The sequence below is a fragment of the Ceratotherium simum genome, chromosome X, assembly GCF_057802395.1.
Source record: "Ceratotherium simum simum isolate JZ-2026a chromosome X, ASM5780239v1, whole genome shotgun sequence".
Classification (NCBI taxonomy): domain Eukaryota; kingdom Metazoa; phylum Chordata; class Mammalia; order Perissodactyla; family Rhinocerotidae; genus Ceratotherium; species Ceratotherium simum.
In genome coordinates, this window is record NC_141940.1 from 2,764,888 (window position 1) to 2,774,690 (window position 9,803).

Here is a 9,803-nt window from a genome sequence, read left to right on the forward strand (position 1 = left end):
GACCCACAGGGACTGGAGCTCTGTTTCAATGGGAGGCAGCAGTGCCCTGGTGCAGTGTCTAGCCTAGGTGGCAGAGGAGGGGGAAAGGACCTATGGAAGAAGGCTGACTCGGGGCCAGACAGGTGGAGGTCTCTGGGGAGGCACAACACCCATGCTGCCTTCAGGGGCCAAGAGAGCAATGTCCCAGAGCCCATAAGGATGGCAGGGGCACAGGGGGCAGGGGACACATTGAGCACCCCACTCCCAGCAGACCAGCTCTCCCATACACAACCTCAGGTAGAGACCTCAATTCTGTCCTTCCACTGAGGCCAGGAGAAGGGGCAAGGACTTGCCCAAGGACATACAGTAAGATACAGGTCCAAAGGGTTGAGCTCTAAGTAGCAGAAGCCCATTCTTGGGATTGGGGCTTGCAGCCAGCAAAACGGGAAAGGCCCTGGCACCCTCCTTGGGGGTGGCCACTAGTACTGAGGCAGCGAAGTGTCTTGGCCTGTCCTGCACCCAGGCGGGCAAGGCCTGCGGCTCCCGGCTCCCTCCTCCGTCGCCAGCCCAGCGGGCAGCATGGGGATTGCACACCGCCATTTGGGTGGTGTGTGTGTGAGCGCGCATGTGCGTTTGTGGCATCTACTCCACGAAATCGCACCTGGATGAGGTGCTTCTCGCCTAGCCTTGGGATAGGACCAGCCCTGAGTGGAGAGAGTGATGGGGAGAGCAGGTGAAGAAGCTCCAGAGGGCCCCTCCACACACCCCTGGTCCCCATGGCTGGTCAGAACGCAGCGCCGGCGGGCGCAACTCCGGCCTGTCCAGCTGCTGTCCAGTGGGCACCCCACGGTGTAGACCCCTCGCCACGCTGGTGCCCCAAGGGCACGTTCCAGGAGAGGCGGAGGACAAGGCAGGGTCCCAGATGGGGGCACTGATTCACGGACCCCAGGGGTCCCCACCTGTGCCAGTGCCCCCTCGGGGGCGGGGGAAGGAGCGGGTGACGTCACCCGCGGTCCCCGGGCGCCCGCGGCGGCGGCGACAGCCTGGCCGCGTGGCCCGCCCGCACCAATGGACTGGCGGGCTCCGGGGCGGCGCGCAGGGGCTGCGCTCTGCCGCCACTACGCCCCCGCCCCGAGTCCGCACTGCAGAGACCGGTGGCGAGCAGGCGCCGGCGCGCTGGCCCACGTGCCGCGCTGAGAGAGGGACAGGGAGAGAAAGGGGAAGAGGAGAGGGAGCGAGAGCGTGCAGGGGGAAAGAGGGGCGCCCGACCCCGCGGCCGCTCCGCGAAGCCCCGCGCGCCTCCTGCTGGGACCTCGACCAGAAAGCATCCCGACCCAGAAGGAGGTACCAGACCCGGGGAGAGTGCGCTTGGCCCCGGGAGACCCCGCCGCCCTCTGCCCGCCCTGGCAGGACTGCTGCTGCCCGCGGGGGTCGGGGGCGGTGTGGGGAGGGGGCCGCAGCCCCTGTGAGCCGGCAGAGGGCAGGGCGCGGGTCGAGCCTGGGCCCTGGACTGCAGAGGCGCCGCTGGAGGAGGGGCAGCTGGTGGTGGGCAGGCGGGGGGTCGGCATTAACCTCACTCTCGCCCGTTCCCATTCACAGGCTCTGGAGACCTGCTCCCGCCCTAATTCATCCCCGCCCCCCCCCCCGCCCCCCGCCGTCCCCTGGCAGCCTGGTCTGTGCCAGGATCCGTTTCCTGCCCCTGGTGTTAGATCCGCACCAGAGGAAATAGCGGGCGATGGCGGTGACGATGCTGCAGGACTGGTGCAGGTGGATGGGCGTCAGCGCTCGCAAGGGACTGCTCATCCTGGGCATCCCAGAGGACTGTGATGAAGCCGAACTCCAAGAGTCTCTGGAGGCTGCCCTGTGGCCCATGGGCCACTTTACTGTGCTGGGCAAAGTGTTTCGAGAGGAGGATAATGCCACTGCGGCCCTGGTCGAGCTGGGACCAGGTGACCTGGGAAGTCAGCTATGCTTTGGTCCCCAGGGAAATCTCAGGCACCGGGGGTCCCTGGAACATGGTCTTTGTGCCCCATTGCTCAGGTGAGGAGTTTCTCGGTCATGTGTTCCACTTCCTGGAGCAACAGGGGCAGACGGTGGAGAGCGTGGACGGCGCCCTGGGGCTGGGGCTGCGCAGGGTGTGCTGGCTCTGATTGGTCATTCAGGCGGTCCGGCCTTGGGTGGAGACCATGGGATACCAGCGCCTGGGCGTGTTTTCCGGGAGGGACCAGGCGGCCCCCGGGGGGAAGAGTCCTTTGAGGCCTGGCTCGACCACACGGCTGACATGCTGCATGTGTGGCAGGGGGTCTCTGAAAGGGAGAGGAGGAGGAGGCTGATGGAAGGCCTTCGAGGGACTGCCCTGCAGCTCGTGCAGGGCCTCCTGGCGGAGAATCCTGCCAGGACAGCACAGGACTGCCTGGCGGCCCTGATCCAGGTGTTTGTAGACAGCGAGTCCCAGGCGACCATCCAGGTGAAGTGTCTGACCGCTCAGCAGCGGTCAGGCGAGCGTCTCTCTGCTTTCGTGTTGAGGCTGGAAGTCCTGCTGCAGAAAGCCATCGAGAAAGGGGGCCTGGCCGGAGCCTCAGCCGACCACGTGCGCCTGAGGCAGGTGCTCACCAGGGCCAACCTTATTGAGCTGCTGGATGAAGCGCTGAGGAAGCTGAGAATGGTTGGGAGGTCTCCAAGTTTCCTGGAGATGCTGGGGCTCGTTCGGGACTCTGAGGCATCAGAGGCCAGTCTAGCCAGGAGCAAGAGAGCCCAGGCAGAGGAAGGGGCTGGTGCCCGGGCCAATGCCCAGGCTGATGCTGGAGCCAATGCTAAGGCAGAGGATGACAAGGTGGAGGAGAAGGAGCAGGAGGAGCCGGAGGAGGAGGACGGTGACAACCATGACCCCGCCCCTTCAGGCCTACCTCAGGCAGGACCCTCAGAGGCCCCCGGGGGCCCCACCCCCACCCAGATGGGCAGTGCTTCCGGGGCGGGCCCAGGAGGTCCTGGCAGTGAGCCAGAGGGCCGCACCCAGGCAGGAGAACAGGAGGCCAAGAAGCCCCCCGAGGAGGGGCTCAAGCCCATCCAGGAGGAGTTGGGAAGCAAGGACGGGGCTGGGGAGATGAGCCCCTCCAAGTCCTCCTTGGGCTGATAGGCTCAGAAGGCCCAGGGCCCTCTCTCCTCTTGGGCAGCAGAGCCCTGGAGGCAGGGGGAGGCCAGGCCAGGGCAGCCACAGTACCCTACATGGGGAGCGGGGCCAAGGGAGGGGCCCGCTCCGCCCAAACCAAGCCCCCGGCCCCCAACAATCCCCAAGGGTCCCTGACCACCACTATCAGCCATTCCAAGTGAGCTAGATGACCATGTGTGACCCCAAATGGGGAGGGGAGAGGTGTCCCCCCATGGCAGGACCACTTCCAGCCCCAGCCCCAACCCCAACCCCTGCCAACTCAGGCACCTGGCCTGGAAGATCCCCCGAGCGGCGGCCCTGGGTTAGGTGAGGAGCACCTGAAGACGACTGCCATCTGCACTGGCCTAGGAGACGTTAGGGGTCATCTCAAGGGTGCCAGCCACCTGGGCCTCCCGAGAGGGAGACCCCTATTCACCGTCCCCTGGGGCAGGCTGCTCCCTGTTCTGGGTAGCCCACTTGTGTCTCTGGGCTCACCACCCTCTGGTGAGCCAGGTGACAAGTAATCCCCTCCGACACCCCCATCCCAACACTCGCCATCATTTCTGTGCAGCACTGTGAGGCGTGCGTGAACCTGGGCTGGGTGTCCTGGCCTACTGGGCCAGCCCCCTCTCAGCCCCAGCACGTGCTGTGAGCTTCAGTGCCTGCCAAGGCCCTGTGCGCTCTCGTCCAGTGCCGTGAGCTCAACTCTGCTTTCTTGGTGTAGATTCAGGCCAACCGCTGCTTGTTCTCGTGGAGATGTGTGTGTGCTTATCTGAGCAGTTCCCCCACCACCCCACCCCAGAGACCCCCGAGCCCAGGCCCAGGAGATGCCGGGAAGGATGGACAGAGGAGGGCTCTGCCGGCGCTCACCCCGTGACTTCGGGAAGGAAGAAAAGGAGCAGGGGCACGGAGGGAGGCTGTAGGAGGCTCCACTGGGACTGTGCTCTGATGTGCCAACCTGTTGTTCTTGTAGCTCAGTTTCCTGGGCTTGGTGGAGTGTCCCCTACCGTGTTTTCCAGCGTCCTGTGACTGTCCGGCATGGGCCATAGGGCAGGGCCCCGCCCCAGCATGTCAGCCAGAGTGGGAGGGGGTGCCCTGGAGTGAGAGGACATTGCCAGCATCCATCGTCCTGGCAAGAGGCTGATCGTGTGGCCCCCAAAAAGGGAGACTATGGTGGGAGGGCCGAAGCCTGCAGGGTAGCTGATGCACCTGTTAGTGACCCCGGGATGGGGGTGGCTCCGAGACCTATGGACTGTTTAGGCCGTTACAAGTTCCTCTCTGTGTTGTCATTCACTTCTCTTCAATGGTTTCAGTAAAGGATTCTCTTCAATAAATTTCATTGACTGTTTCAGCTGAGTGTTGCCTCTGCTGTGGGCATTTGAGGGAAGGGTGTGCTGGGGGTGTGGGTTGGGGGGCAACAGTGGCCTGGTTCCGGAGTCGGCCTTGGGGTATGATCAGGGCAGGGTCCAAGAGGGGCTGTGTGGTCCCCTGGGCTCAATGGAGCCAGGTGACAGGAACTTGTGAGCATGGACAGTGGCTGGTTGGGTCCCCAGGAAACTCCCTGTGCCCTCAGGAATAATTAGGTCAGACTTTGAAGGGAGGGGGATGGACAACATGCAGGGTCTAAGGCTCCAGGATCCCTGGCAACGCCATAGGAGCTCGGGTGGGTCAGAGTGGTCACATGTGCCATCCCGGAGACCAGCCGGCCACAGAAGGGCCCGGGCGTGAGGTCAGACGCCCCTGCCAGGAACTGGGTGCAGAAGTCCGGGGTCAGGGGTGTTTGCCCACCCACCCATGATCAGCCTACCCCTGCCAGCCAACAAGTGGCCGGCCTCTGTCTAGCCACTGAGGGACTTTTGGGGACCTGGGGGTGTGTGATGGCTAAGGGATGGAGGGTGGGCCAGGTGAGGTTTCCACAGTGCTTATGCCTTGCCAGTGGGGAGGAAATACTGGGGGGACCAGCCCAAGCATCCCACAGTGGAGCCACTCTTGCCCTACTCAAGATGCAACATGGTCCTTGACCCCATGGCATGAAACCCAAACTACCTCAGTGTCTGTTGAAGGCCCAGTTCAGACGCGGCCAGGTCAACCGTAGAGTGGAAGGGAGCCCTAGAGCAGCAGCTATCCTTGCAACCGCAGTAGCCCACAGCACAGTGAGACACACCTGGAGGATCAGCCAAGCCCCATCGGACTAAGGAGGATGTAGGCACGGCCCTCACGACATCTTGACAATGTTGAGTCTTCCTATCCACGAACATTGAAAATCTCTGCATGTATTTAGTAGTTCTTTGATTTTGTTCATGAGAGTCTGGTAGTTTTCCTCATATAGATCTTGTATATATTTTGTTAAGATTTATACCTAAGTATCTCTTTTTGGGGGGCGAGTGTGCTAATGTAAATGGTGTCGTGTTTGTAATTTCAAATTCTACTTGTTCATCATTGGTATATAGGAAAGCAATTGACTTTTGTGTAACAGCTTGTATCCTGCAACCTTGCATTAATCGCTTATTAATTCCAGGGTTTTTCTTTTTCTTTTTCTCCAATTTTTTCAGATTTTCTACATAGATGATGGGTTAGGTCTGTAGTTTTCTTTTCTTGCCCCAAATTAATGTCAGACATCTCACCACAGATTGAGGAAACTCAGAGAACATCAAGCAGGCTAAAGGTAAAATAGACAAACAAAACAAAACCATAACTAGGCATATCACTTTAAAATTACAGAAAATCAAAAATAAAGACAGACTCCTGAAAGAAGCCAGAGGAAAAAAAAACAACCTATGGAGGAGCAAAGATAAGAATTACAACTGACTTCTGCTCAGAAACCATGCAAGCAAGAAGACAGTGGAGTGAAATATTTAAAGTGTTGAGAGAAAAAACCCATCAACCTAGAATTCTGTACCCTGTGAAATTGTCCTTCAAAAGTGAAGGAGAGATAAAGACTTTCTCAGACAAACAAAAATTGAAGGAATTTGTTCCCAGTAGACCTGCCTTGAAAGAAATGTCCTTTTCCAATGCTCTTTATGCTCCAATGCTTCTTAATGTAGTTCTGAGTGTGAATGTAAAATAAAAACCTTTTATATTTCTGATTCTTAATTGACCTAACAGATAATAGTTTGTTCCAAATACATTGTACCTTGGCAATCTATGAGTCAAACATTAGCCCTATACAAAAAACAGACAAAGGCATTGTAAGAGGAGAGGACTTGGAGGGGCTCATCTCCCCAGCCCCGTCCTTGCTTCCCAACTCCTCCTGGATGGGCTTGAGCCCCTCCTCGGGGGGCTTCTTGGCCTCCTGTTCTCCTGCCTGGGTGCGGCCCTCTGGCTCACTGCCAGGACCTCCTGGGCCCGCCCCGGAAGCACTGCCCATCTGGGTGGGGGTGGGGCCCCCGGGGGCCTCTGAGGGTCCTGCCTGAGGTAGGCCTGAAGGGGCGGGGTCATGGTTGTCACCGTCCTCCTCCTCCGGCTCCTCCTGCTCCTTCTCCTCCACCTTGTCATCCTCTGCCTTAGCATTGGCTCCAGCATCAGCCTGGGCATTGGCCCGGGCACCAGCCCCTTCCTCTGCCTGGGCTCTCTTGCTCCTGGCTAGACTGGCCTCTGATGCCTCAGAGTCCCGAACGAGCCCCAGCATCTCCAGGAAACTTGGAGACCTCCCAACCATTCTCAGCTTCCTCAGCGCTTCATCCAGCAGCTCAATAAGGTTGGCCCTGGTGAGCACCTGCCTCAGGCGCACGTGGTCGGCTGAGGCCCGGCCAGGCCCTTTCTCGATGGCTTTCTGCAGCAGGACTCCCAGCCTCAACACGAAAGCAGAGAGACGCTCGCCTGACCGCTGCTGAGCGGTCAGACACTTCACCTGGATGGTCGCCTGGGACTCGCTGTCTACAAACACCTGGATCAGGGCCGCCAGGCAGTCCTGTGCTGTCCTGGCAGGATTCTCCGCCAGGAGGCCCTGCACGAGCTGCAGGGCAGTCCCTCAAGGCCTTCCATCAGCCTCCTCCTCCTCTCCCTTTCAGAGACCCCCTGCCACACATGCAGCATGTCAGCCGTGTGGTCGAGCCAGGCCTCAAAGGACTCTTCCCCCCGGGGGCCGCCTGGTCCCTCCCGGAAAACACGCCCAGGCGCTGGTATCCCATGGTCTCCACCCAAGGCCGGACCGCCTGAATGACCAATCAGAGCCAGCACACCCTGCGCAGCCCCAGCCCCAGGGCGCCGTCCACGCTCTCCACCGTCTGCCCCTGTTGCTCCAGGAAGTGGAACACATGACCGAGAAACTCCTCACCTGAGCAATGGGGCACAAAGACCATGTTCCAGGGACCCCCGGTGCCTGAGATTTCCCTGGGGACCAAAGCATAGCTGACTTCCCAGGTCACCTGGTCCCAGCTCGACCAGGGCCGCAGTGGCATTATCCTCCTCTCGAAACACTTTGCCCAGCACAGTAAAGTGGCCCATGGGCCACAGGGCAGCCTCCAGAGACTCTTGGAGTTCGGCTTCATCACAGTCCTCTGGGATGCCCAGGATGAGCAGTCCCTTGCGAGCGCTGACGCCCATCCACCTGCACCAGTCCTGCAGCATCGTCACCGCCATCGCCCGCTATTTCCTCTGGTGCGGATCTAACACCAGGGGCAGGAAACGGATCCTGGCACAGACCAGGCTGCCAGGGGACGGCGGGGGGGGGGGGCGGGGATGAATTAGGGCGGGAGCAGGTCTCCAGAGCCTGTGAATGGGAACGGGCGAGAGTGAGGTTAATGCCGACCCCCCGCCTGCCCACCACCAGCTGCCCCTCCTCCAGCGGCGCCTCTGCAGTCCAGGGCCCAGGCTCGACCCGCGCCCCGCCCCCCGCCGGCTCCCGGGGGCTGCGGCCCCCTCCCCACACCGCCCCCGACCCCGCGGGCAGCAGCAGTCCTGCCAGGGCGGGCAGAGGGCGGCGGGGTCTCCCGGGGCCAAGCGCACTCTCCCCGGGTCTGGTACCTCCTTCTGGGTCGGGATGCTTTCTGGTCGAGGTCCCAGCAGGAGGCGCGCGGGGCTTCGCGGAGCGGCCGCGGGGTCGGGCGCCCCTCTTTCCCCCTGCACGCTCTCGCTCCCTCTCCTCTTCCCCTTTCTCTCCCTGTCCCTCTCTCAGCGCGGCACGTGGGCCAGCGCGCCGGCGCCTGCTCGCCACCGGTCTCTGCAGTGCGGACTCGGGGCGGGGGCGTAGTGGCGGCAGAGCGCAGACCCTGCGCGTCGCCCCGGAGACCGCCAGTCCATTGGTGCGGGCGGGTCACGCGGCCAGGCTGTCGCCGCCGCCGCGGGCGCCCGGGGACCGCGGGTGACGTCACCCGCTCCTTCCCCCGCCCCCGAGGGGGCACTGGCACAGGTGGGGACCCCTGGGGTCCGTGAATCAGTGCCCCCATCTGGGACCCTGCCTTGTCCTCCGCCTCTCCTGGAACGTGCCCTTGGGGCACCAGCGTGGCGAGGGGTCTACACCGTGGGGTGCCCACTGGACAGCAGCTGGACAGGCCGGAGTTGCGCCCGCCGGCGCTGCGTTCTGACCAGCCATGGGGACCAGGGGTGTGTGGAGGGGCCCTCTGGAGCTTCTTCACCTGCTCTCCCCATCACTCTCTCCACCCAGGGCTGGTCCTATCCCAAGGCTAGGCGAGAAGCACCTCATCCAGGTGCGATTTCGTGGAGTAGATGCCACAAGCCACATGCGTGCTCATACACATCATGCCTGGCACTGCCCACAACTCATTTTGTGGTCGCGGTCCATAGGCCTTGGCTGCTGATGGTGCACAAAGCGCCAAGGTACTTCGCTGCCCCAGTGCTAGTGGTCAACCCCAAAGAGGGTGACCCAGTCTCCAGGTTTTCCCAGGCCTTTCCTGTTTTACACGCTGCAAGTCCAGTTTCTGGAGAAACTGCTTTCTCCACTTGGAGTACAATCCCCAGGCCTTGCCTTTCCCTGTGGGCAGTGGGCTGTGTGGGTTGAGCTGTATCAGTCGGGTCCCAGGCGGTATGGGAAGGAGGGAGGGAATGACTGCCCTTCAGGCCGGGTGGTCTGTGTGCTCCCGCCTGCTCTGCCAACTACATCCTCACCTCCTGTAGGCTGAATTCTCCCCAGCCACACAAGGAGGGGCTTGTGGTTGATGCGCAGGCGGGGCTCACCCACCAAGACAGGTCTGGGAAGCCACTTTGTACTGGGTGTGACATAGAACTGTCCACGTGTGCTCCTGTGCCACATTGTGATGGTGCATTCTGCTTGCCTGCCTGCCTGTTGTCAGGGACCAAGTAGCAGTGACCCCTAAAGGCTTTTCCCAGGTCAAACTGGATTATCACCCTACAATGTCTTCATAGGGGTTATTTCATTTACCCCTCACCAGAGAGGTGGATATTAACATCCTTATTTGACTCATGAGGCTCAGAGAAGTTAAGGGACATGTTCAAGGTCATGCACCTTATTGCAGGTAGAGCAGAAATTGGATCCTAAATTGATCCCCATAGGCCTTTGAGTAGAATTGGGACCATTTCTCCCCTGATTGCTTTATCCACATTACAAATTACTTCCCTTATTTCTGTCCACTCACAATCCCTGTGAGGAGGAAAAATCCTCCTCACATTTACTAGAGAGGAAATTGGCTCAACTTTAGATTTGTAGGTTTCCTTCTGCTCAGTCTTGTGGGGAAATGGCAAAATTCTCTAAAGGTGT

The 9,803-nt window shown here is 60.7% G+C and overlaps 2 protein-coding genes and 1 pseudogene across 2 annotated transcripts in view; 1 reads left to right on the plus strand and 2 right to left on the minus strand.

Moving 5' to 3' along the window:
* Positions 1-1,547, minus strand: part of LOC101406515 (uncharacterized) — a 64,566-nt gene extending 63,019 nt beyond the window's left edge. Inside the window, 2 exon segments of the mRNA XM_014797651.2 lie at positions 939-1,172; positions 1,328-1,547. Of these exon segments, the coding sequence (XP_014653137.2) occupies positions 939-1,172; positions 1,328-1,547 (454 nt within the window).
* Positions 1,145-4,521, plus strand: LOC101404619 (paraneoplastic antigen-like protein 6B). Its single transcript, XM_087427579.1, is given in 4 exon segments — positions 1,145-1,323; positions 1,579-1,921; positions 1,923-2,216; positions 2,219-4,521. Coding segments are annotated over 3 exon segments (1,395 nt in total). The 5' UTR covers positions 1,145-1,323; positions 1,579-1,714; the 3' UTR covers positions 3,113-4,521.
* A 1,384-nt stretch (positions 4,522-5,905) lies between these two features.
* Positions 5,906-7,770, minus strand: LOC147911702 (paraneoplastic antigen-like protein 6B; annotated as a pseudogene).
* Positions 7,771-9,803: the final 2,033 nt, after the last annotated feature.